Source organism: Monodon monoceros, unplaced genomic scaffold, assembly GCF_005190385.1.
Source record: "Monodon monoceros isolate NGI ecotype Baffin Bay Population unplaced genomic scaffold, NGI_Narwhal_1 Super_Scaffold_15, whole genome shotgun sequence".
Lineage (NCBI taxonomy): Eukaryota > Metazoa > Chordata > Mammalia > Artiodactyla > Monodontidae > Monodon > Monodon monoceros.
In genome coordinates, this window is record NW_021703771.1 from 74,808,360 (window position 1) to 74,836,127 (window position 27,768).

At 40.1% G+C, this 27,768-nt stretch overlaps 1 protein-coding gene across 7 annotated transcripts in view; it reads left to right on the forward strand.

Annotated features, from left to right (window-relative positions):
* ESR1 (estrogen receptor 1) overlaps positions 1 to 27,768 on the forward strand; it is a 493,708-nt gene that overhangs the window by 442,010 nt on the left and 23,930 nt on the right. For all 7 annotated transcript variants that reach the window (XM_029224354.1, XM_029224355.1, XM_029224357.1 and 4 more), the window contains one exon: positions 22,177 to 22,310. In XM_029224354.1, the coding sequence (XP_029080187.1) occupies positions 22,177 to 22,310 (134 nt within the window). The remainder of the gene's footprint in view (positions 1 to 22,176; positions 22,311 to 27,768) is intronic.

The following is a 27,768-nucleotide window of genomic DNA, read 5'->3' on the forward strand; positions in this document are numbered from 1 at the left end:
GAGAGTGGACACCCTTGTCTTGTTCCTGATCTTAGAGGAAATGCTTTCAGTTTTTCACCATTGAGAATGATGTTTGCTGTGGGTGTGTCGTATATGACCTTCATTTTGTTGAGGTAGTTTCCCTCTATGCCCACTTTCTGGAGAGTTTTTACCATAAATGGGTGTTGAATTTTATCAAAAGCCTTTTCTGCATCTATGAGGATGATCATATGGTTTTTATTCTTCAGTTTGTTAATATGGCATATCACATTGATTGATTTGCTTATATTGAAGAATCCTTGCACCCTGGGATAAATCCCACTTGATCATGGTGTATGATCCTTTTAATCTGTTGTTGGATTCTATTTGCTAGTATTTTGTTGAGGATTTTTGCATCTGTATTCATGAGTGATATTGGTCTGTAATTTTCTTTTTTTGTAGTACCTTTCTCTGGTTTTGGTGTCAGGGTAATGGTGGCCTCATAGAATGAGTTTGGGAGTGTTCCTTCCTCTGCAATTTTTTGGATGAGTTTGAGAAGGATGGGTGTTAGCTCTTCTCTAAATGTTTCATAGAATTCACCTGTGAAACCATCTGGTCCTGGACGTTGGTTTGTTGGAAGATTTTTAATCACAGTTTCAATTTCATTACTTGTGATTGGCCTGTTCATATTTTCTATTTCTTCCTGGTTCAGTCTTGGAAGGTTATACCTTTCTAAGAATTTGTCCATTTCTTACAGGTTGTCCATTTTATTGGCATAGAGTTGCCTGTAGTAGTCTCTTAGGACGCTTTGTATTTCTGCGGTGTCTGCTGTAATTTCTCCTTTTTCATTTCTAATTTTATTGATTTGAGTCCTCTCCCTCTTTTTCTTGATGAGTCTGGCTAATGGTTTATCAATGTTGTTTATCTTCCCAAAGAACCAGCTTTTAGTTTTCTTGATCTTTGCTATTGTTCTCTTTGTTTCTATTACATTTATTTCTGCTCTGATCTTTATGATTTCTTTCCTTCTGCTAACTTTGGGTTTTGTTTGTTCTTCTTTCTCTAGTTCCTTTCGGTGTGAGGTTAGATTGTTTATTTGAGATGTTTCTTGTTTCTTGAGGTAGGCTTGTATTGCTATAAACTTCCCTCTTAGAACTGCTTTTGCTGCATCCCATAGGTTTTGGATCATTGTGTTTTCATTGTCATTTGTTTCTAGGTATTTTTTGATTTCCTCTTTGATTTCTTCAGTGAACTCTTGGTTATTTAGTAATGTGTTGTTTAGCCTCCATGTGTTTGTGTTTTTTACATTTTTTTCCGTGTAATTGATTTCTAATCTCATAGAGTTGTGGTCAGAAAAGATGCTTGATATGATTTCAGTTTTCTTAAATTTACTGAGGCTTGATTTGTGACCCAAGATGTGATCTATCCTGGAGAATGCTCCGTGTGCACTTCAGAAGAAAGTGTAATCTGGTGGTTTTGGATGGACTGTCCTATAAATATCAATTAAATCTATCTGGTCTATTGTGTCCATTAAAGCTTGTGTTTCCTTATTAATTTTCTGTTTGGATGATCTGTCCATTGGTGTAAGTGAGGTGTTAAAGTTCCCCACTATTGTGTTACTGTCTATTTCCTCTTTTATAGCTATTAGCAGTTGCCTTATGTATTGAGGTGCTCCTATGTTGGGTGCATATATATTTATAACTGTCATACCTTCTTCTTGGATTGATCCCTTAGTCATTATGTAGTGTCCTTCCTGTCTCTTGTAACATTCTTCATTTTAAAGTCTATTTTATCTGCTATGAGTATTGCTACTGCAGCTTTCTTTTGATTTCCATTTGTATGGAATATCTTTTTCCATCCCCTCACTTTCAATCTGTATGTGTCCCTAGGTCTGAAGTGGGTCTCTTGTAGACAGCATATATATGGGTCTTGTTTTTGTATCCATTGAGTGAGCCTGTGTCTTTTGGTTGGAGCATTTAATCCATTCACGTTTAAGGTAATTATCGATATGTATGTTCCTATGACCATTTTGTTAATTGTTTTGGGTTTGTTTTTGTAGGACCTATTCTTCTCTTGTGTTTCCCACTTAGAGAAGTTCCTTTAGCATCTGTTGTAGAGCTGGTTTGGTGGTGTTGAATTCTCTTAGCTTTTGCTTGTCTGGAAAGCTTTTGATTTCTCCATCAAATCTGAATGAGATCCTTGCCGAGTAGAGTAATCTTGGTTGTAGGTTCTTCCCTTTCATCACTTTAAATATGTCATGCCACTCCCTTCTGGCTTGTAGAGTTTCTGCTGAGAACTCAGCTGTTAACCTTATGCGAGTTCCCTTGTATATTATTTGTTATTTTTCCCTTGTTGCTTTCAATAATTTTTCTTTGTCTTTAATTTTTGCCAATGTGATTACTATGTGTCTTGGCCTGTTTCTCCCTGGGTTTATCTTGTATGGGACTCTCTGTGCTTCCTGGACTTGGGTGGCTATTTCCTTTCCCACGTTAGGGAAGCTCTCGACTATAATCTCTTCAATTTTCTTGGGTCCTTCCTCTCTCTCTTCTCCTTCTGGGACCCCTATAATGTGAATGTTGTTGTGTTTAATGTTGTCCCAGAGGTCTCTTAAGCTGTCTTCATTTCTTTTCATTCTTTTTTCTTTATTCTGTTCCGCAGCAGTGAATTCCACCATTCTGCCTTCCAGGTCACTTATCCGTTCTTCTGCCTCAGTTATTCTGCTATTGATTCCTTCTAGTGTAGTTTTCATTTCAGTTATTGTATTGTTCATCTCTATTTGTTTGTTCTTTAATTCTTCTGGGTCTTTGTTAAGCATTTCTTGCATCTTCCCGATCTTTGCCTCCATTCTTTTTCAGAGTTCCTCGATCATCTTCACTATCATTTTTCTGAATTCTTCTGGAGGGTTGCTTATCTCCACTTCATTTAGTTGTTTTTCTGGGGTTTTATCTTGTTCCTTCATCTGGTACATAGCCCTCTGCCTTTTCATGTTGTCTGTCTTTCTGTGAATGTGGTTTTTGTTCCACAGGCTGCAGGATTGTAGTTCTTCTTGCTTATGCTGTCTGCCCTCTGGTGGATGCGGCTATCTGAGAGGCTTGTGCAATTTTCCTGATGAGAGGGACTGGTGGTTTTCTGGCCACTTTTAATTCTCCTTTTTCAATTCCAGTTTCTTGGATTGTTTGGCACAATGCTTTGCATGTGTTGATCTACCCTATTTGATTTCAAAACCAGAATACTTCTTGTATGCCTTCAAACCAACCATTAAAATGACTAGCTTGTTTCTTATCCTAATGAAAAAAACACTTGAAAATTTTTTTTTCTGCAAATGGAGTCTGGGTTATCTCAAAACATCTTGTCACTCAGGCCTCAGGTCAGATGTCACCTCCTGGAGGACAGGCTAGCTGAATTTGCCATCTACCATGCAGCCTGCTGCTCCTTGTTTTATTTCCTATAAAAGCCCTTGTCACAATTCGAGATTATCTTACTTGTGTGTTGACTTTTCTTTATCTGCCTTTACCATTTGAATGGAAGCTCCAGGAAAGTAGGGACCTTGAATATCTTGCAAAGTGTTTGGGATCTAAATAAGAGCTTGATAAATCCTAATTGAATGAATGATTCTAGAATTCCCCTGAGAATTCCTAGGTCATTAGTTTAGTGCTTAGAATCATGATATTCTGTAGTGGATATGTGTCATTTGTCTTAAAGGATAGTGAACAGATTAAGGTTTACTATAAAAGAAAGAGGGTAAGAAAGGAATTGCTTCTTCTTCAGACATTTCAATGGCTGTAATTGACTGTGTTTTTATTTTTTTTAACATCTTTATTGGAGTATAATTGCTTTACAATGGTGTGTTAGTTTCTGCTTTATAACAAAGTGAATCAGCTATACGTATACGTATATCCCCATATCTCCTCCCTCTTGTGTCTCCCTCCCACCCTCCCTATCCCACCCCTCTAGGTGGTCACTAAGCACCGAGCTGATCTCCCTGTGCTATGCGGCTGCTTCCCACTAGCTAGCTATTTTATTTTTGGTAGACTGTGTTGCATTTTCTTTCTGTACCACAAAACAGCATTTGGTGGTGCATTTTGGTTTTGTTTTTTTGTACGTAAAAACTTTTGCAATTAGAATGGCCAGGTTAAGAAATGTGAATTTTATTTTCTTCCTGCTATAGAGACTGGAGGAAATACACCCCCTGTGAGTCTGATCTTTGAAAAACGCAAATCTTGGTCACTCTTAAGTTCTCCCCGGAATTCTCTTAATACTGCAATGGCCTCTCTTGGCCTAGTGCTGAAGATTGCCCTCCCGATCAAAGCCTGAGGGCCTCGTTTCTGTGGCTGCCTTGCCAGCCTCATCCAGGACCACTGTGCCAGGGATCACGGAGTTCCAGAGTTCCAAAGGCTGACCTTCTTTTAGTTTCTTAAACTCATCGAGTATTTTTTTTTCTTCTAAAACCTACATACACAGCTCTCTCCTTGGTTCACTCTTCCCAAGTCTTTTCCTATCTGATTCCTAGTTTTTTAGGTTTCAGATTGTGTCACCTCCTCAAAAAGGCCTTCTCTGACACCCTCTTTTCCCCTGATCTAAGGTAGTCCTCTTGTTACTATCTTTCGTAAGACCCTGTACTCTTCCTTCTTGGCACTGATTACAATTAATAGTTTTACTTATTTTATTATTTTGTGTGTGTGTGTATGTATTTAATGCCTGTCTACCTTACTAAATTTACGCTGCAGGAGGGCATTGTTTCGCTCATTGTTAAACCCTCAACACTTAATTTAGTGCCCAGAGCATAATAGATTATCACTCAGTAAATATTCACTGAATGAATAAAGGAATGAATGAATAAAATTGATCTTTGAGTTCCTAGTGTCTAGCACTGAATCTGGCGTATATAAGAGACTAAAACATAGTATATAACTAAAATCAAGTTAATGAAGAAGTGAAGTGTTTATCATCCACAGAGAAACAATTATTGGTTTATCAAAAATAGAAACTTGCTCTCATACAGACCACTCTCTGTTCATTCATTTACCTTCATTCCAGTTAAGAGAATCTGCTCATCTAAGTACATGGGAGAAAAACTACCTAACTGCTTTGTGCAATTCCAACACATCCAAATGGAAAGGGAATAACCGGAGGCATTCTTCCTGATGTTTTACATACTTGATGCAGGCATCTTAAATGATTGACCAACTCCCTTTCAACTGGATATTTGAATAGACGCAACCATTAGAGAATTTTCTTCTAGGGACTTACTTTAGCTCTTAAACTGTATGCACTGAACAAGCAAACTCAAGTGGATCGTTATCTATAGAAGTGCAGAATTCCTTCTCCCTTTGGCAAACGATTCAGACCCAGAAGTATGTTTTACACATTCTGACAGAAGCACCTATAACAGCCAGCTGTAACCTCCTTTCTTGCTACTTTAGCATCCTAAAGTATATGAAAAGACTACATGTTAAAGCATTGTCTATTTATTAGAAAATATCTCTTGGCTCCAGAGCTCTTTTGACTATCAACCTACTGATGTGAGAAAAGTAAATAGCAACGAATTCCCTAGAGTCTTACTCCTAGGTGACAGGTGGCTTAATAAAGATAATTGGATATTAGATGACTAAGTGTTTGAAGCTAATACACAGACCATCTTTCAGATAGGTCACTGTAATGCTTCCTGTGTAATTTTCATGACAACCATTTGCACCGGTATGAACAAAAAGGGTCTGGATCCTTCTGGGTGAGTAATAGGCATATCAATTATCTGTACTCTGTTGCCAAGATGGGAGGTGGGCTCCCAGCGACTCTTGCAAGGCTGAAGCCCACCCTTAGAGACTGCAATGAAGAGAGAGGAGCGGGGGCTGGGAGTCCTCTTGGCCTTGTGTCAGGGCATGATTGCGGGGACATGAGTAGGGTCCTCATTCTGGAAGGGATTGGATGTATGCCTAGATATGTGTGGATGGCCTGGCATCCTGTGGCAGCCATTCCAAAACTTCAGTCATCAGTGAGTTAATGCCTCTCTGAAGGAGAATGACTTTTTCTTGAGCTGAACATATCCTGAGGTCACTGCCTGAAAGAAAGCCTCACTCCTTTCTGTGATTTCAATGAGCATGGACCTCCTTATGCCGAAAGAATCGTTTTGGCTTTTTTCTCCATTTATTGGAAGTCCATTTACTGGGCACCAATGTTGATTGGCTTCTCTTGGTAGATTCCCTTATGTTTCAAAGGAAAACAACAATAGCAACAACGCTACATATGGATTGAAGCTGAGAAAAGCAGAGTTGAAAACCTTCTTCCTACTGTCACGCTTCCCTACTTCTTCAGCAAGGTCTGCTTGACTTGGAATGTGCCTTCGGAGGACTTTACATTTCCAAAATGCTCCTAAATTGCTCTATGCATTTATTCCTCCAACTCTCAATGAAGACAGCACTGGCTTTCAGTCTCATAGCAACTCTTCTCAAGGTAATGGACCACAAGTTATTTCCACTTGAAATCTGGTTCTTCCAAATGAATCATACAACATGGTTTTTATCTCCGTTTCCTCAGAATAACTCTAAGAAGATGATCTTTTGGCCATATTCTTAAAATTTTCCCTATTGGTTTTCATTATATTCCAGTTTTCTCTACCTAAACACTATCCTTTCTAAGAGGAATGACATTTTTACTAGTTACAATTATGTGTTCTTAGTTCATTTGCCTTGACATATAGCCTGTGGTAGTTAAAGTACACTCACACATGAAGCACAGACTTTGACCCAAAGCCACGAAGTTTACATGTTCACAGGTGCACAGAGGGAAGGCTGAGCATGAGAGAGATATGTTCTCCTTTTAGTGAGTTCATTGAGCCCATTCTTGCAGAAACAAAAGAGCCCTGGGTAATTTTTCAAAACACTGAGACTTTTGGTCAACTCTAAAGCCAGTCACTTAATATCCTGCTTTGTTATAATGATAGGAAACTTGGTCTCGGTGTTCGTAAGGTTCTACATTTCAGTTATTTGGTTTCTTCTCTCTTTTAGTGGATGCCACCCCTGGGGATTGTACCACCAGTAGTATCTTAAATTGGAACCTCCCTCTCCAGGAGTATAGCTTCTGTAGCCTCTACTTCCTCGCTCCTTTATTCCTACTGGACCTACGCTTTATCTTTGACACTTAACTCCTCCTATTCTTTGATTACAGTTTTCTGATCTCGTTTTCCTCCTGGTTCATCCTAAACCTATAATCAGTCACCTCTCAATCTCTCTCCCCTCGACTCCTCTCTCTGCCTAAAGAATCAGTCTTCATCTTCGGGCCACATCCACTGTCTACTTTCATCACTTCCGTCCCCGGGCTACTCAATACTTTTTCTGAAGCTGGAATATCATCTTGGTCTGGCCCACAGATTTATGTTTCTCTTCTTGGCGTCTCTAGCCTCCATTTGGAGATCATTCTGTGCTTCTTGTCCGCCTCCTTCCTGGTTCCTTTTCGTCTCTCCCACTGCCCCTCTTGGGCAGCTTCAGCGTCCTTTTAGGCTGGATGCCCCTAAGATGCTGTCTGTTTCTCTCCTTCTGCACTCAAACACTCTCTCTTGGCAGCTCCCAAAGCTGAATCTCCAGGTGCAAAGGTTTTTCTGAGTTCCAGATCTCTAAGAGCTATTTGGATATCCCACGGGCATCTCAAACTTCTCCTCCACAGAACCTAGTTTTTTTCCTTCTGCCACTAATTACAACTTTAATTATTCCTTTTTTCTACTCTTCCCTTCCCTTCCCTTCCCTTCTCTTCTCTTCTCTTTTCTTTTTTCTTTTCTTTTCACTATCTGTCTCCCAAAGAGATTGGTAGTTCCTTTTGAAGCAGGCACATTCCTGTCTTGCTCATCATTACATTCTTATCACCCAACATGCGCACATAGTTGGTGCTCAATACGTTTTTTGAATATAGAACAATGTATACAGCAGGAGTAAAGCATGGCCCAGAGGCCAAATCAAGTCTGGTACTATTTTTGTAAATAAAGTTTTATTGAAACATAGTCATGCTCATTGGTTACATATTGTCTATGGCTGCTTTCACCACAAAATGTCAGAGTTGAGTAGATGCAACAGAAACTGTATTACTCTCAAAGCCTAAAATATTTACCCTCTGGTCTTATACAGAAAAAAAAATTGCTGATTACTGATGTAAAGGATAGTCTCAGAGCACAGAGGAAAAGTGTATAACCTAACAGATAGAGAATGCTGGGCTGTCAAGGAAGGCCTGCTGGAAGAGGAAATATGTACCTGAACCTTGAAAGATGAGAAAGAGATATCCAAGAGCAGGATGCGGTGGGATAGAGGTGATAACCTTAACAGGAGTAAGTGCTATGGATAATTTGCATCTGTTCACAAGTGTCATGCAGCGTAAATTATAAGGTAGGCAGTAAGAAATGGACTTGAGAAGATTGGGCAAGGGCCAGAAATCCAAGGGCATTCTTGAGCGTTGTCTGATCCCAGGCCCCCAACAACTTTTACGGTTTCCTCCCATGTCCTGAAGTCTCCAGCCTCAATCTACCTTCCCATATTTTCTGCAAATAATATTACGTCCCATTTCCTAAGCAATTTGAGGTGATATTATTTCTAACACTAAATTCTCAGAATTTCCCTGTTTGTTTTTTTGCGGTACGCGGGCCTCTCACTGTTGTGGCCTCTCCCGTTGCGGAGCACAGGCTCCGGACGCGCAGGCTCAGCGGCCACGGCTCACGGGCCCAGCCGCTCCGTGGCATGTGGGATCTTCCCGGACCGGGGCACAAACCTGTGTCCCCTGCATCGGCAGGCGGACTCTCAACCACTGCGCCACCAGGGAAGCCCAGACTTTCCCTGTTTTGACACTGTTTCTTCTCTTATTCTTGAGTTAGAAAAAGGCATTCCTGCTCCTATGATGATACTGAGTCTGTACTCATCTATAAAAATTCCATCTTTCTCTCCTTCCCTCCCTCTCTCAGTCCCTGCCTTTAGTTCATCCCATTGCTTGCCTTTTCCTTTTGACCTTCTAACCATCAACATCTTGGTCCCTCCTAATCTGCCACTTCTCTTACCACTACTCCTTTTGACTGGTTCCACTCTGGCTCCAATGCCAGAGATGCTGTTGCTCCCCAATTTCCTCCCTCTCTCTGTCTCTCTGAACACTGAGTTACCTTGTAAATTGAGAAGGCTTACTGGCCTTTAAACGCAGAACACTTTTTAACTTCATCTCTTTAATATTTCATAGCCAGAAGCATTTGGCTTTTCCAAACTTGTAAGACTATTTATCTTTGGGATTTCCCCATTCCTTTCAGTTTCTGCTTGAGAACCATTCAGTTCTTGGCTTGAGTTCACTTCTTTTTTGTACAGGTGACCACACACCATCACTCTGACTCCTTCTGTCCACTTCTCCAGGTGAGTGGCCTGCCTTCCAATTTCTTTCAGACCATGGTTTTACCAGATATTTTGCAATGTTGTAACAGGGCTCTCTAGCTTGCTATATCTGTTTCTTGTTACTTGGCATTAAGGGGGTAAATATTTTTGATGTTAGTAGCCCACTCTCAGGACCAATTTCTTTATTGATCCACATAGGCTAACAACTTATTTATTTCTTATTCAACCTACCACTGTGGGTATATGCTCATTCAGGCACACAAGGGTTTAAGTAATTGGTTCAAGGTCACATAATTGGTGAATAGTCGTATCAAGATTTGGACCCAGGCAGTTGGATTCCAGAATCTTAACCCACTTTCCTCTCAAGTAATCAGCTTTGAGATACAACCATTCAAATTTTGCATCTTTCAAGGTATATCACTTACAATTTGCCATCTTCAGCATTTTGTCCCACACATCAGTGGGTTGTATATGTAAACCTCTTGATCATACAAAGAGTTACGGAGTCACAGCATATCAGAGCATCTGCTGAGAGATTTTGTAGCATCAAAGATACAGAAGCTCTTTAAATACAACTAAACCTGCCACTATTGATATTAAACAGCCTCTTAATTCTTAACTTTTTTTCTAACTCTATTGTAAATCTTTTCAGGACAGCTAAATTGAATGTCTTATGTTGATCCCCTGGGGGTTTTCAGTTTCCATCTATCAATATCCATTTATACAAAGAGAGGCTAGGGGGTAATTTTACATTTTGTAAAATTATTTTTGAAGGTATACAAGCAGGTTTGATCTGCACACCCTCATTAGAGCTCTTTATTTCCCACGTGGAGCAATAGGTACCTAAGGGCTTCTGAAAAACAGGTGCTCGTTTCTATAGAGGAGAAACTTCCATGAGCAAATGTTCTTTTCAAACCTGTTTCTTCTCCCTTGACTTAAGTGCAGTTGGACTTCACTGGCAGAGGGTAAGGAGCAGAATTAGGTAGTTCTGAGGTGCTCTGAATGCCAGACTGATGTGATCGGTGGAATTCATCACTGCAGGCTGACGTGTCTCACAGTGGGAGTCATGGGTTGGTCTGCTTGGTAAACTACTCCTGCTCTATGCCTGAAGCCGTGCTTCTTTTAAAAATAAATCTTGTTCTTCCAAGCCCCATGTGTCTCACAACCTCAAGAGTACCTCATGGATTTAGACTAATCTTGTCTTATCATAGACAGGTTACCTCCCGATTCTTAACAATCACCCCATCTCTGAGGCATTGATTCATTGGGTCCCCTGAAATTGAGTTAAATGTGCTAGCCTGACTGGCTCCTTGAAGTTAGTGTAGGATATTTTGACAGGGCTTTGAAAATGAAGCCCTGACCCCAATGTGTAATGACCTCAGTGGACAGTAAAGGGTTCCTTTGTGTCGGGCAGGTGACAAGTGTCAGTTAACCTTCCAAGTCCACATAGATTTGTACCTGATCTTAGGGTGACAAATCACCTGTCCACTAGCTCACATGGCAAGCATTTTCACCTGGTGGTAATGCCGGTGAGAGACCCTCACATACCACGTAATCAGTCATTTCCATGCAGGCAACATTCTAGTGATTTACTGAAAATATCATCAGGGCCATCAAAGTACACACTTTTAATTTATTACGCAAATAATGGATTGGCTGAAGTGTTTAGACCAAGTGAGTTTTTCCCATTGAAAGGTAGTGTGTTCATTCTTTTGGAGTCATCAGCGTAAAGTTCTTCCAGACTCTTAGAGCATTGCTTAGAAAATTGCAGCTTCACTGCAGTGAATATTCCCCCAAGAGCCCTCAAATTTGAGACTCCCACCAGCAAATATGAAGCTCTTCTGTTTGTACGGAAGGTAAGCCCCAGGGTCCTTCTATCATATTGTCTCAATGATTTATACTTAACGTATGCTCCCTCCACATCCTCTGAAGTAAAACACACACACACACACACACACACACACGCATAGCGAGAACTGAATTGAGAGTTGTGGGTGTATGCCATGGCTGAGGGCTCAGTCCTAATGTGTGCTGAAGAGCCAGCACTGTGCTGTGGCCAGATAATAATTGCTGCTTAGAAATAGCAGGATATCCAGTGAGAAGAGGCTGAGAAGAATACACTCTCTCTGGAAGAGTACAGAACAAGCTCCTCATGGGAAAATGTGGGAGACTATTGAAAGGGAATGAGAAGAGAATTGTTAAGACTCCACTTTCTCAGTTTCTGATCTGAACTTTTGCTCACAGCAGGTGAACACAGGCTCCCTCCCACACAGAGATGTCCTCCCCTGCCGGTGTGCAGTCTGTTAAGTAAACAAAGACTTTATACTGATAAAGGAACATTTCACTATTTTGGCTATGAGTTGTTACTTTTAAAGCTTTATCCTCCAAACATTTCCCCCTCTCCTTGTTTATTTTTTCACCAAAAAGAAAATGTGCCACTTAAAAAAATTCAACTACAGGACAAGAAAAGCTCACTTCTAGATTAAGGCCACTTCTAGTTTAAGGCTCACTAGGGCTTAAGGCCAACTCACCTTTTGGTGTGATCACCAGCTCATCCCCTCGAGGAGCCAATATAGCTTTCTTTCTTTTTATTTTCTTTAACATCTTTATTGGAGTATAATTGCTTTACAATGGTGTGTTAGTTTCCACTGTATAACAAAGTGTATCAGCTATATGTATACATATGTCCCCATATCCCCTCCCTCTTGCATCTCCCTCCCACCCTCCCTATCCCACCCCTCTAGGCGGACACAAAGCACCGAGCTAATATCCCTGTGCTATGTGGCTGCTTCCCACTAGCTATCTATTTTACGTTTGGTAGTGTATATATGTCCATGTCACTCTCTCACTTCATCCCAGCTTACCCTTCCCCCTCCTCATGTCGTCAAGTCCACTCTCTACGTCTGCGTTTTTATTCCTGTCCTGCCCCTAGGTTCTTCAGAACCTTTTTTTTTTTTTAGATTCCATATATACGAGTTAGCATACGATATTTGTTTTTCTCTTTCTTACTTATTTCACTCTGTATGACAGACTCTAGGTCCATCCGTCTCACTACAAATAACTCAATTTCTATTCCTTTTATGGATGAGTAATATTCCACTGTATATATGTGCTACATCTTCTTTATCAATTCATCTGTCGATGGACACTTAGGTTGCTTCCATGTCCTGGCTATTGTAAATAGTGCTGCAATGAACATTGTGACTTCTTTTGAATTATGATTTTTTCAGGGTATATGCCCAGTAGTGGGATTGCTGGGTCATATGGTAGTTCTATTTTTAGTTTTTTAAGGAACCTCCATACTGTTCTCCATAGTGGCTGTATCAATTTACATTCCCACCAGCAGTGCAAGAGGGTTCCTTTTCTCCACACCCTCTCCAGCATTTATTGTTTGTAGATTTTTAGATGATGGCCATTCTGACCAGTGTGAGGTGATACCTCATTGTAGTTTTGATTTGTATTTCTCTAATAATTAGTGATGTTGAGCATCCTTTCATGTGTTTGTTGGCAATCTATATATCTTCTTTGGAGAAATGTCTATTTAGATCTTCTGTCCATTTTTGGATTGGGTTGTTTGTTTTTTTGATATTCAGCTGCATGAGCTGCTTGTATATTTTGGAAATTAATCCTTTTTCAGTTGCTTCATTTGCAAATATTTTCTCCCATTCTGAAGGTTGTCTTTTCGTCTTGTTTATGGTTTCCTTTGCTGTGCAAAAGCATTTAAGTTTCATTAGGTCCCATTTGTTTATTTTTGTTTTTATTTCCATTTCTCTAGGAGGTGGGTCAGAAAGGATCTTGCTGTGATGTATGTCATAGAGTGTTCTGCCTATGTTTTCCTCTAAGAGTTTGATAGTGTCTGGCCTTACATTTAGGTCTTTAAATCATTTTGAATTTTTTTTGTGTGTGTGTATGGTATTAGGCAGTGTTCTAATTTCATTATTTTCCATGTAGCTGTCCAGTTTTCCTAGCACCATTTATTGAAGAGGCTGTCATTTCTCCATTGTATATTCTTGCCTCCTTTATCAGAGATAAGGTGACCATATTTACGTGGATTTACCTCGGGGTTTCTATCCTGTTCCATTGATTTGTATTTCTGTTTTTGTGCCAGTACCATATTGTCTTGATTACTGTAGCTTTGTAGTATTGTCTGAAGTCAGGGAGCCTGATTTCTCCACCTCCATTTTTTTTCTCAAGATTGCTTTGGCTATTAGTGGTCTTTCGTGTTTCCATGCAAACTGTGAAATTTTTCTAGTTCTGTGAAAAATGCCATTGGTAGTTTGATAGGGATTGCACTGAATCTGTGGATTGCTTTGGGTAGTATAGTCATTTTCACAATATAGATTCTTCCAATCCAAGAACATGGTATATCTCTCCATCTGTTTGTATCATCTTTAATTTTTTTCATCAGTGTCTTATAGTTTTCTGAACACAGGGCTTTTGTCTCCTTAGGTAGGTTTATTCCTAGGTATGTTATTCTTTTTGTTGCAATGGTACATGGGGGTGTTTCCTTAATTTCTCTTTCAAATTTTTCATCATTAGTGTATCGGAATGCAAAAGATTTCTGTGCATTAATTTTGTATCTTGCTACTTTACCAGATTCACTGATTAGCTCTAGTAGTTTTCTGGTAGCAGCTTTAGGACTCTCTATGTATAGTATCATGTCATCTGCAAACAGTGACAGCTTTACTTCTTCTTTTCTGATTTGTATTCCTTTTATTTCTGTTTCTTCTCTGATTGCTATGGCTAAAAGTTCCAAAACTATGTTGAATAATAGTGGTGAGAGTGGGCATCCTTGTCTTGTTCCTGATTTTAGAGGAAATGGTTTCAGTTTTTTACCATATGAGAATGATGTTGGCTGTGGGCTTGTCATATATGGCCTTTATTATGTTGAGGTAAGTTCCCTCTATGCCTACTTTCTGGAGAGTTTTTATGATAAATGGGTGTTGAATTTTGTCAAAAGCTTTTTCTGCATCTACTGAGATTATCAAATGGTTTTTATCCTTCTGTTTGTTAATATGGTGTATCACATTCATTGATTTGCCTATATCGAAGAATCCTTGCATTCCTGGGATAAACGCCACTTGATCATGGTGTATGATCCTTTTAATGTGCTGTTGGATTCTGTTTGCAATATTTTGTTGAGGATTTTTGCATCTATGTTCATCAGTGATACTGGCCTGTAGTTTTTTTTGTGTGTGACCTCTTTGTCTGGTTTTGGTATCAGGGTGATGGTGGCCTCATAGAATGAATTTGGGAGTTTTCCTCCCTCTGCTATATTTTGGAAGAGTTTGAGAAGGACGGGTATTAGCTCTTCTCTAAATGTTTGGTAGAATTTGCCTGTGAATCCATCTGGTCCTGGGCTTCTGTTTGTTGGAAGATTTTTAATCACAGTTTCAATTTCAGTCCTTGTGATTGGTCTGTTTATGTTTTCTGTTTCTTCCTGGTTCAGTCTCTGAAGGTTGTGCTTTTCTAAGAATTTGTCCATTTCTTCCAGGTTGTCTATTCTATTGGCATAGAGTTGCTTGTATTAATCCCTGACAATTCTTTGTATTTCTGCAGGGTCAGTTGTTACTTTTCCTTTTTCATTTCTATTTCTGTTGATTTGAGTCTTCTCCCTTTTTTGCTTGATGAGGCTGCCTAGTGGTTTATCAATTTTGTTTATCTTCTCAAAGAACCAGCTTTTACTTTTGTTAATTTTTGCTTTTGTTTTCTTCATTTCTTTTTCATTTATTTCTGATCTGATTTCTATGATTTCTTTCCTTCTGCTAACTTTAGGGTTTTTTTGTTCTTCTTTTTCTAACTGCTTTAGGTGTAAGGTTACGTTGTTTATTTGAGATTTTTCTTGTTTCTGGAGGTAGGCTTGTATTGCTATAAACTTCCCTCTTAGAACTGCTTTTGCTCAATCCCATAGGTTTTGGGTCATCGTGTTTTCATTGTCATTTGTTTCTAAGCATTTTTTGATTTTCTCTGATTTCTTCAGTGATCTCTTCGTTATTTAGCAGTGTATTGTTTAGCCTCCATGTGTTTGTAGTTTTTACAGTTTTTTCCTGTAATTGATATCTAGTCTCATAGCATTGTGGTTGGAAAAGATACTTGATATGATTTCAATTTTCATAAATTTACCAAGGCTTGATTTGTGACCCAAGGTATGATCTATCCTGGAGAATGTTCCATGAGCACTTGAGGAGAAAGTGTATTCTGTTGTTTTTGGATGGAATGTCCTATAAATATCACATAAGTGCATCTTGTTTAATGTGTCATTTAAAGCTTATGTTTCCTTATTTATTTTTATTTTGGATGATCAGTCCATTGGTGAAAGTGGGGTGTTAAAGTCACCTACTATTACTGTGTTAAACTGTCGATTTCCCCTTTTATGGCTTTTAGCATTTGCCTTATATATTGAGGTGCTCCTATGTTGGGTGCATAAATATTTACAATTGTTATATCTTCTTCTTGGATTGATCATTTGATCATTATGTAGTGTCTTTCTTTGTCTCTTGTAATAGGCTTTATTTTAAAGCCCATTTTGTGTGATATGAGAATTGCTACTCCAGCTTTCTTTTGATTTCAATTTGCATGGAATATCTTTTTCCGTCCCCTCACTTTCAGTCTGTATGTGTCCCTAGGTCTGAAGTTGGTCTCTTGTAGACAGCATATATATATGGGTCTTTTTCTTGTATCCCTTCAGCCAGTCTGTGTCTTTTGTTTGGAGCATTTACTCCATTTACATTTAAGGAAATTATCAATATGTATGTTCCTATTACCGTTTTCTTAATTTTGGGGGGTTTGTTATTGTCAGTCTTTTCCTTCTCTTGTGTTTCCTGCCTAGAGACGTTCCTTTAGCATTTGTTGTAAAGCTGGTTTGGTGGTGCTGAATTCTCTTAACTTTTGCTTGTCTATAAAGGTTTTAATTTCTCCATCGAATCTGAATGAGATTCTTGCTGGGTGGAGAATATTGGTTGTAGGTTTTTCCCTTTCATCACTTTAAATGTGTCCTCCCACTCCCTCTGACTTGCAGAGTTTCTGCCAAAAGATCAGCTGTTAACCTTATGGGGATTCCCTTGTATTTTATTTGTTGCTTTTCCCTTGCTGCTTGTAACATTTTTTCTTTGTATTTAATTTTTGATAGTTTGATTAATATGTCTTGGCATGTTTCTCCTTGGATTTATCCTATATGGGACTCTCTGTGCTTCCTGGACTTGACTGACTATTTCTTTCCCATGTTAGGGAAGTTTTCAACTATAATCTCTTCAAATATTTTCTCAGACCCTTTTTTTACTCTTTTTCTTCTGGGACCCTTATAATTTGAATGTTGGTGCATTTAGTGTTGTCCCAGACGTCTCTTAGACTGTCTTCAATTCTTTTCATTCTTTTTTCTTTATTCTGCTCTGTGGTAGTTGTTTCCACTATTTTACCTTCCAGGTCACTTATCCATTCTTCTGCCTCAGTTATTCTGCTATTGATTCCTTCTAGAGAATTTTTAATTTCATTTATTGTGTTGTTCATCATTGTTTGTTTGCTCTTTAGTTCTTCCAGGTCCTTGTTAAACATTTCTTTTATTCTCTCCATTCTATTTCCAAGATTTTGCATCATCTTTACTATCATTACTCTGAATTCTCTTTCAGGTAGACTGCCTATTTCCTCTTCATTAGTTTGTTCTGGTCCGTTTTTAACTTGCTCCTTCATCTGCTACATATTTCTCTGTCTTTTCATTTTGTTTAACTTACTGTGTTTGGGGTCTCCTTTTCACAGGCTGCAGGTTCGTAGTTCCTGTTATTTTTGGTGTCTGTCCCCAGTAGGTAAGGTTGGTTCAGTGGCTTGTGTAGGCTTCCTGGTGGAGGGGACTGGTGCCTGTGTTCTGGTGGGCAGGGCTGCATCCGGTGGTGTGTTTTGGGGTGTCTGTGAACTTAGTATGATTTTAGACAGCCTCTCTGCTAATGGGTGGTGTTGTGTTCCTGTATTGCTAGTTGTTTTTTATGGGGCATCCAGCACTGGAGCTTGCTGGCCGTTGGTTGGTGCTGGGTCTTAGCATTGAGATGGAGATATCTGGTAGAGCTCTCGACAATTGATATTACATGGGGCCAGAAGGTCTCTGGTGGTCCAACGTCCTGAACTTAGCTCTCCCACCTCAGAGGCTCAGGCCTGACACCAGGCCGTAGCACCAAGACCCTGTCAGCCACACAGCTCAGAAGAAATGGGAGAAAAAAAGAAAGAAAATAAAAATAAAATGAAATTATTAAAATAAAAAAATTATTAAAATAAAAAAGTAATTAAAAAAAGAAGAGAGCAACCAAATCAATAAACATATCCACCAGTGATATCAAGTGCTAAAAACTACTAAGATAAACATAAAAATCAGAAAGAAGTCAGTTGCAGACAGAAAACCCCAAGTCTACAGCTCCTCCCAAAGTCCACCGCCTCAATTTTGGGTTGATTCGTTGTCTATTCAGGTATTCCACAGATGCAGGGTACATCAACTTGATTGTGGGGATATAATCCACTGCTCCTGAGGCTGCACGGAGAGATTTCCCTTTCTCTTCTTTGTTTGCACAGCTCCTGGGGTTCAGCTTTGGTTTTGGCCCCGCCCACACAGGAGAGGGTGAAAGCAGCGGCTGACTGGGGGCTCTGGGTCACTCATGCCTGGGGGAAGGAGGGGTACAGTAGTTATAATTGGAATGCAGGATGAGCCTGCAGTGGCAGACGCCGGTGTGACGTTTCAACAGCCTGAAGCGCGCTGTGTGTTCTCCCAGGGAAGTTGTCCCTGGATCACGGGACCCTGTCAGTGACGGGCTGCACAGGCTCCCCGTGGGGGGGGGGGGTGTGGATAGTGACCTGTGCTTGCACACAGGATTCTTGGTGGCTGCAGCAGCAGCGTTAGTGTTTCGTCCCTGTCTCTGGTGTCTGTGCTGAGAGCCACGGCTCACAGCCGTCTCTGGAGCTCGTTTAGGCAGTGCTCTGCCTTCTGTGGGCAGACAGGGAAGGAATCCCCTCTCCTCGCACACCCTGAAACAATGGTCTCTTGCCTCTTAGGCAGTTCCAGACATTTCCCCGGACTCCCTCCCGGCTAGCTGTGGTGCACTAGCCCCCTTCAGTCTGTGTTCACGCAGCCAACCCCAGTCCTCTCCCTGGGATCTGACCTCCGAAGCCCGAGCCTCAGCTCCCAGCCCCCACCCGCCCCAGCGGGTGAGCAGACAAGCCTCTCAGGCTGGTGAGTGCCAGTCGGCCCTGATCCTCTGTGCGGGAATCTCTTCGCTTTGCCCTCTGCACACCTGTTGCTGTGCTCTCCTCCGTGGCTCCGAAGCTTCCCCACTCCCACCCGCAGTCTCCACCAGTGAAGGGGCTCCCTAGTGTGTGGAAACATTTCCTCCTTCACAGCTCCCTCCCAGAGATGCAGGTCCTGTCCCTATTCTTTTGTCTCTGTTTTTTCTTTTTTCTTTTGCCTTACCCAGGCACATGGGGATTTTCTTGCCTTTTGGGAAGTCTGAGGTCTTCTACCAGCGTTCAGTAGGTGTTCTGTAGGAGTTGTTCCACGTGTAGATATATTTTTGATGTATTTGTGGGGAGGAAGGTGATCTCCACGTCTTACTCCTCCGCCATCTTGAAGGTCCACCTTGCCAATATAGCTTTTAAAGATTCCCCTCTGCTTATGTCAAGCTCTCATGCACCTGGACTTCCACAAAGCAAAATGCACTGTGGCAATTGTTTTCTGGATACTTCAGGTAAAAAGGCCAACCTCTACCCGGATACCTATGGATCTACCTATTTATCAATATGTCTGTAGCTAAGACTTAAATATGGCCCCTACGGTGTGCTACATGCCATTCTAAGCATTTTACATAAAAACTCTTTTTACCTTTATCGGAGAATTCTATGACAATTGCTTCAATATTGATCTGGGCTAAATCTGGGGAGACTGACATTAGATATAAGACTCTTTCTATACCTCTTCTGGGGAATGTATCCTGTTGTATTGCACTCATCTTTTTCTTGTCTGTTTGCCCCTGTTCTGGATCTCTTTATTTATTTAAAATTTTTATTGAAGTATAGTTGATATACAATGTTGTGTTAGTTTCTGGTATATAGCAAAGTTATTCAGTTATATATATATATATTTTTTATTTATATATACATACATACACACATATATATATTCTTTTTCAGGTTCTTTTGCATTATAGTTTATCACAAGATATTGAATATAGTTCCCTGTGCTATATAGTAGGATCTTGTTGTTTATCTATTTTATGTATAGTAGTGTGTATCTGCTAATTCCAAACTCCTAATTTATCTCACCCCCTCCACCCATCCTGATCTCTTCATTAACAATGGCCGTGGCTTTCTTCTCTGTCCCCTAATGTTAGCACAAAGCCTGATATATAAGGGGCCCTCAATAAGTCTTTTTGAATGAATTAAAGTAGAGCAAGAAAGGAAGACAAAGAAAATCTTATTGTTGGAATACTTTCTTTTGGTTGGTAGGCAGTGTGGTTTGACTTAACAAGTCTGAGTCCTAATTTCCTCATTTGGAAAATAGGGAAAATAATACTAACCTTTAAGAGAAGTTGTAAGAAGTAAATGAATTTATCAAAAGTACCTAGTATATATATATATATATATATATATATATTTTTTTTTTTTTGCGGTATGCGGGCCTCTCACCGCTGTGGCCTCTGCCGCTGTGGAGCACAGGCTCCGGACGCGCAGGCCCAGCAGCCACGGCCCACAGGCCCAGCCACCCCGCAGCACATGGGACCCTCCTGGACCGGGGCATGAACCCGCGCCCCCTGCATCAGCAGGCAGACTCCCAACCACTGCGCCACCAGGGAAGCCCCACCTAGCATATTTTAAGTCACTGTGAGAAAAGATGGCTTATTCCATAAATGGTGTTAAGAAAACTAAGTAGCTGCCTGGAAAAATACGAAGCTGAATCCCTGTCTCGCATCTTACACCAAAGGAAATCTCAAATGATGATTGCACAACTCTATAAATATACTAAAATCCATTAAATTTTACACTTTAAATGGGTGAATGATATGATATGATATTATATCTCAATAAAGTTGTTATAAAAATAAATCCCAGAAGATCAAAGATTTAAGTGTAAAGACATGGAAATGTATTAGAAGGAAACATAAGGTAGTTTTTAATATGTTATTGGAAGGGAGAATGACCTTTTCAAGCAAGACATACTGTTCTAAAGCCATAAATGAAAGTTTGATAAATTTGATTATTTAATAATTGAATATTTTGCAGAAGAAAATACTAGAAACAAAATCAAAAGAAAAATATGACAAATAGTGAGAAAATAATTAAAAGCACATAGAACAAAAGGCTAATTACTGTAATATATAAAGAGCTCTTAAGAGTCAATGTGAAAATGACCAAAAACCCAACAAAAAATATGGGCAAATTACAAAAGCAGGCAGCTCAGAGGAAGAGCTTATATCAATATATTCTCCAATCAACAGCCTGATGGTACAAGCTCTTTAGAAGCAATATTTGAACTATTTGTCCAAATTAAGAATACATAAGTCCTCCAATCTAGCAATTTGGCTTCTAGGAATCTATTCTATAGCTATTTATACATGTGTCTAGACATAAACATAAGTATAGTCATTGCATGAAATGTTTGTAACAGCACAATACTTGAAATCAAACTAGATATCAACCAACAAAGAAGTAGTTAGAGAAATAATAGCATTTTGTTTAGTGAAAAATTATGCAGCTCTTAAAAACCATTGATGAAGAACCCCAAAATATATCAATTAAAAACAAAACAAGGTGCTGGACAACGTGTTTACTGTTCATGTTTTAAATTTTTATATATTGCACAAACATATGTTTGCATACGCATAAAATATTCTAGCTTCTTTCTAGCCCCCCAAACCCATCATGCCCAAAATTCAGCTCATGAATAACAAGATGAATGAATTCCTTTCACATGTATCATCTATCTCTGCATTTAATTTTTGCACCAACCCTACGGAAAAGATACTAATACTTTCTTTTGAAAATATTACATGTTTTGAACCTTTGAGTTTGCTTATTCAGTAGTTGCAACTATTAATGCTAAATCCTTGATGCCAAAGCTCTGTTGTACAGGGAAAAAGCCTAAACTTCTTATATAATGATGTAGGACATCCTTCATCAACCGACATTGTCCTTCTTTCCCAGATTACTCTCCTATCTCCTTCTGCTTATAGCACACTGCTCCAAGTTCTTTCACACTGTTCCTCCTTTCCATGTTTAGGGCCTCTTCCAATGATGCTTTCACACCTCAGCTCAATGAAATCCTATTTACATTTTCTTAAAATGTCAACTCAAATGCCACCCACTCGGCAAATCTTTACCTGTCATCCTAGGCAACACCAATGGTTCCAGCACAACTACAGCTCATAGTTTTCATAGTTTGTCCTGTATTTCAAAAGCATTTTATATAAGCCTATTAAAACTGATTATATTATTTCAAGGTCATGAGCATATTGAGATTAGAGGCCCTATTTTTATTTTCATTACTACCACAATGTCTAGAATATAGTAGCAGTTTGATAAATATTTGTTAGAAAAATTATTTACCTGAATTCGAATCATTTTTAATTACCCATAGGTTGAAGAACTTCATATTCAGCATGACAGATTTGGGGATTGAATAATACATCTCTTCTAAGAATTTGAAATGAAAATGTTTTATTGATGGAAAATCTTTCTTCATCTTGCCTTCTAGAATTCAAGTGAATGTTCATGCTCTATGAAGAGAATGGGCTGTGGTTTTTTGTTACAGATTTGGAGCCAGTAAATTTTTATGAATGTGAACCTTATCATTTCTTCTGGAAGCTTTCCTGTTCTTTAATTCCTTTTTCCTGTGTTTTCATAGGAACCAGGGAAAATGTGTTGAGGGCATGGTGGAGATCTTTGACATGTTGCTGGCTACATCGTCTCGGTTCCGTATGATGAATCTCCAGGGAGAGGAGTTTGTGTGCCTCAAATCCATCATTTTGCTTAATTCTGGTGAGTGGATAACATGGGAAAATTTAATGCTGGTTACTGGAAGAAATATTTATTTGTACTTTCAACCAGGTACAAGCTACCTACTACAAAGACATAATCACAAATTGATAGAAACAATTAACACATTTAAAATAAAAAAATAAATAAAATGCCTATCTTCTTTTTAAATTACTTATGGAGGTGAAACCATGCTGGTCAAAAATGGTGACTGAAAACCAAAAATTGAACATTGAATCCAATGGCCTTTCTGTTGAAATACTTTTATCCTCTCACAGATATTGGGGGATGTTTTTATTAAAGTGGTACATGTATGTGGACATAAGTCTGTTGTTAGTTGTATATGTCAGAAAGTAAGTAGAGTGAGTGACCCTGTTAGGATAGTGTGACCAATTCTAAGTTCCAGATCATAAGCAAAGAGGCTTATTTGAGACAGACCATGTTTCTGGTCAAAACTGATTAGCTGAAATATATAATTGGCTCAGAGATAGAAAAACCTAGTTCTAAAACCGAGGAACGTGGAGTTCGGTACATTGGTCCAGCTGGAAGAGTGGTTTTCATTTGATCCATGGTGTCTAATTCAACTGTCCCCTCCTATGTATTCATTTGAGAAAGCTTAGTTGAGAGTGGCATCTGTTTTTTTTTTTTTTTGGTGGTGAGGTTGGCTGTTGCATAATGAGTCACTCCAGGTCACCCAGATGGAAACTATGGCTCAGCCTGTATCAGAACCCTGACTCGTCCCAGACTCCTTGGTAGTTGAGTCTAAGCACTAGATCCCCAGTCTGCACCACCTGAAGCTTAACAGTGAGGTGCCACCTGCACTGTAGATGCCCTTAATCTGGACCTTAGTCCCCCAGCCTCAGGCCTACCTCATGCCAGAGACCTCATTCTCACATACAAATCACAACTGTTTGGAAGCCCTGGACCTGATTTTAGATTTAGTTTCTTACATCATTCGATACGGTCTCAAAGTTCCCAATAGCTGAACTACAGTTTGTGTTGATCCCATATGGAAAGCGTCGGCACTCCCTTGTGTTTTGAGATGTTTTGTTTCTTCCTGTTGAATGCCAATCCCTTCCCATATCCCCTAACAATTTTCCACTTCTCTTCCCCACCAATGCTAGTAACCTATGTTGCTTAATGGTTGTCATAGTAATCATTCTCACTTAACTGATAAATGGAAATCTGTACTATTACACTAGGCAGGGACTGAATTACAGAATGAAGTTGCATGAAAAATAATGTGGTCTCTACTAAGGAAGTGATTACCACTCCATTCAAGTTTCAGGTTCCACTCAACGTGCATTGTGCTTTTCATTTGAGTCATTTGTCCTGTATGTTGAAGGGTCCAGATTCCATAATGGCTCTTTATTGGATGACAGTTCTGGGAGCAGTGCCACTCGGCTGCACAGTGCCAGGTCCTGAACCTTCTCCTTCTTCGTTGGAGGGCTGGCACACGCCGACGTCTCTCGTGTGGGCAATCTGTTAATTTCAGGGAAGGCAGGCCTGTCAAGTGCTGGGACTTTCTTCCTACCTTTACCAGGAAATAATACCCCGGACAGGAAGTGAAATTAGCTGGAGTTATAAAATCAACAAAAGGAGCTGCTATGATCTTGGTAATCAAAACTATATCCTTCAGATCTGCAGAGTTTTTTCCTGCATTACTGGTCTGTTCCTATGGGAGGGTGTTTTTTTTTCATATTATGTAATAAAAAGGGCAGGACTTTTGCCATCAAAATATTGGATTTATAGACCTAAGTATTTTAAATCCCAGAGGAAAAACTTTAAGCCCTCACAAGAAAGTATTTAGTAAAGACTGGCACCAGCATCTCCAAACAGTATTTCCCACCGCAGGATTTGGACCTCCACCTGCTACCCCCTGACACCAGTTAAACTTTCCTGCTCTATCCTTGTTCTTTTACCCCTTTCTCAGGATCTTCTGTGAGCTCCCTTGCGCTGGGAGGGTTGGAACGCTATTTTGGAAATACAAGGCACTGTTTTACTGACAGAGTTTATAGTTGTCTTTTTCATGAGATACCAGCAGCTCATCTTTTCTTGTAAGGACGGCACTGCTGGCTCACGAGCTGTAGCAAAACAGAAGCTGTCTCTCCACTTGGGAAAAGTGGAATCGCTCTTTCCACTCCAAAAGTGAGCTCTGTTTTGGAAAAGCGGATCTGCCGCTGAGCACAACTCCTGGTGTCTCATATTGTTCCTGAAAAACAGAATCAAAAAAAACATGACTCCTAAACACAGTGGTGTGGAGCTCAGGGCCTTTTTCAGAGTCAAAAAGTGATCAGTCATATGAGGGTCACCACGACGATCAACAGGTTTTTCCCGCAACTGGAGGTATGGACTTTTCTAAAAACCCAACCAATTCCTTGCTCTGATCAGGGGCAGCTCTTCACCTGTCATGAGACAAAATACAAAGTGACTCTAATTCCTGGAATCTCTGACGGAAGCCAAGCTAGAAATGATTCAGGAAACCTTCACTAGAAGATGCTTTTCTGGTCCCTGGGAAACAAGACCTCAGTGTATGGAGGAACCCTGGGTTTTGGGCTGAGCCCCTGTCAACAGAGTCTGAGAAGAGTGTGTTTACATTGGCCTTGACTTTAGGGCCGAGACACAAGGGGAGTTGAAAGGTTGTTATGAGGACCTGCTAGGAATGTCTTTCTGGAAGCCTTGAGAAGGTCTCCCAAATGCCAACATTTCCAGGGGAAGCCCTCTTCACAGCTGTTTGCGAGTGGGAGGGATTCATCATTTCGGGGACAGAATAATTTATTACTTTGCTTGCAAAAGCCTCTAATCATCCATAGGACAAACACTGTTTGTTTTTATACTCCCCACCAAAGGACAGAGGCATTGCTAGTTAATCCAAAGATGCCCTAGCCAAATCAATGCTAGTGTCAAGGCATTCTGAGAACTAGCTGGACAGGGTTCAAGGTAGGGCAAATGCGAACAGAGCAGATGAGCTCAGGGCAAAAGGCTGGGAGGCAGCAGCAGTGGGAGAGGAGGATGGAGCTGGAGCTACAGAGGGGGACCTGGAAGGAGGTTCTGTGCCCATTTAGTTTACTGTATTCCTGCTACCCAGCATGACTTCAGTTCTTCTTTGTAATTCCGATATTTCAAATTCTTCAGGTCCGGTTCAGATCTCACCTCATTCAGGAAATCTTGCTACAACCCAAGTCCTTAATGAGATTTTCTTCTCCAGACTATTTTAGTTCTTAGAGCCAGTACCTCACAATCTAGCATTTGGGAAGTTGGTGCACTGATTTCAATAATTGATGCAATAATTTCATTAATTTATTCAATAACTCATCAGTTATGGAATTCCCACCATGAAATTTAAGCCAAATATATGAAAGTGAATGACATCATTCTTTGGTTTGGGGTTTTCCGTGTTTTATTTTAGCCTGGATGGGTTCTTCATGCGTGTATGTCCTAATTTCCCTATAAACTATTAATTTTTTTTATTCCTCACAGCCTGTGAACTGCCAACAAGTATTAGACCCTTCAGTCATTTAATAGACGCGTATTTGCTGGGCATGACCAGAAAGCACCTAGAAAGTCCCCATTTTTTCCGTGCTGTTCCCACCATGATGAAACATATCATCTTTTTCAGTGTACTATAGATCTAGATAATGTCAAACTATTAATGGGAAAAAAATAATGCCCATCTCCTTGGGTTATTGTGAGATCAAGGGGAAACTGTACATAAAGTGTCTAATGCAGTTCCTGGAACATAGTAGGTCCTCGATCAGTGACAACTGTCATCATCACTCACGAGAATCTCTGGCTTAAACGGAGTCAGTTCATGCCTTTTTTTCAATAAAATTAAGTGCTTTTAGTTTAAAGGCCTCCCTTCCGCTAGGCTTAAAAAAGTATGCAAGGACAGGAGGGTAATAATAACAATAGAGATTGTAACTGCTCTCCTGCGGCTTTGTTAACTGTGCTATTTAATTTTATTTAGAGAAATTTTAGAGCAAGATTATCTCATGGATAGTAACTGATTGTTATTTGAACCTTAATTTTGACGGACCTTAATGAAAACCCTGTGGTGTCCGCATTCACCATCAGTTGACTCTGCTTCTTCCCATCCTCTTTCCCCATCTATGTGGTCCTCATAAAGCCTTCAGAATCCGCTCTCATTCAGAACACCACCCATTTAGGAAGTGTTTTCCAAGACGCGGAAAAATTCATGAGTCAAAGCTTAATACGTATAAATCTACAGTCTCTAATGAACGTTGGTTTGGCCTTCAAGATCAATTTAATAATTATTTCTCCCCATTTTCTGAACATCTTTCTGACCACAATTCTTTATATGCCTCAGTAATTCTGAAGAGCCTCACGTACTTAACTCCCAGGTAACTTTATCCAACTGGCTCCCTGGAGAGCCTGTCAGACCCCTGACTGCAGCTCCTCTGCCCTCTGTGTTACAGTGGATCTTCTTTTCTCTCCTTATCCACAAACTAACTCCAATTACTCCAACTTTTTGCCCGCCGGATCCCGGTGTTACCATTGGCAGGCATGTTTGTTACTCCTGGAAAGTCTTCTGCTGTAAAAATGTTGTACCCTTGATTACCTGTTCATCCAAAGCTGATCTTCAGACAACATGTCTCTTTCAATTGATGGAGTATTAAAGAAGAATAAAGAGCCAAAACCACTGGGGCTAAAAACCCGAGGTGGAAAGTTAAAGGAAAGTAAAATGCCAGGAAGGAAGAATTATGACAACATCTCTAAAGTGTGTATCCCTGTGGTCATTTAAAGAAAAAAGGATATGGAATATGCCACAGGTGCATATACATTAAATGTAAACATAAAAATGGTACCAGCTCTTGTCTGTCACCTAGTTCTGCTTTGTTAATAATGGCATATCTTGTCATCTTGACGCTTTGATGAAACATCTGATGCTGAAGTTGGTGACATCTATTTGCTTTGTATATGTTCACCAGAGGCTGCAATCTCGTCAGAGAAGCATTTGTAATCGTGATTAATTATAACAGGCTCCCATCACAAAGACTATTTCCTCTCTCGGAGCTGAATTCTTTGCTTTCTCTCTGCTAATTATTAGACAATTATTCACTGCACTGGTATATTTTTTTTTTTTTTTTTTTTTGCGGTACGCGGGCCTCTCACTGTTGGGGCCCCTCCCGTTGCGGAGCACAGGCTCCGGACGCGCAGGCTCAGCAGCCACGGCTCACGGGCCCAGCCGCTCCGCGGCACGTGGGATCTTCCCGCACCGGGGCACGAACCCGCGTCCCCTGCATCGGCAGGCGGACTCTCAACCACTGCGCCACCAGGGAAGCCCGGATATTTTTAAGTGTAGAAGTTAGACAATGATTCAGCGTCCCTATATTTAGATGAAAAAACATTTAAAAAACATACTGTAGATATGTTGACTGCAAACGTTAAGGATCATTCATTCTTAACAGTTGAAGGTTCCTGATGGGAACAAGCCTTGGAA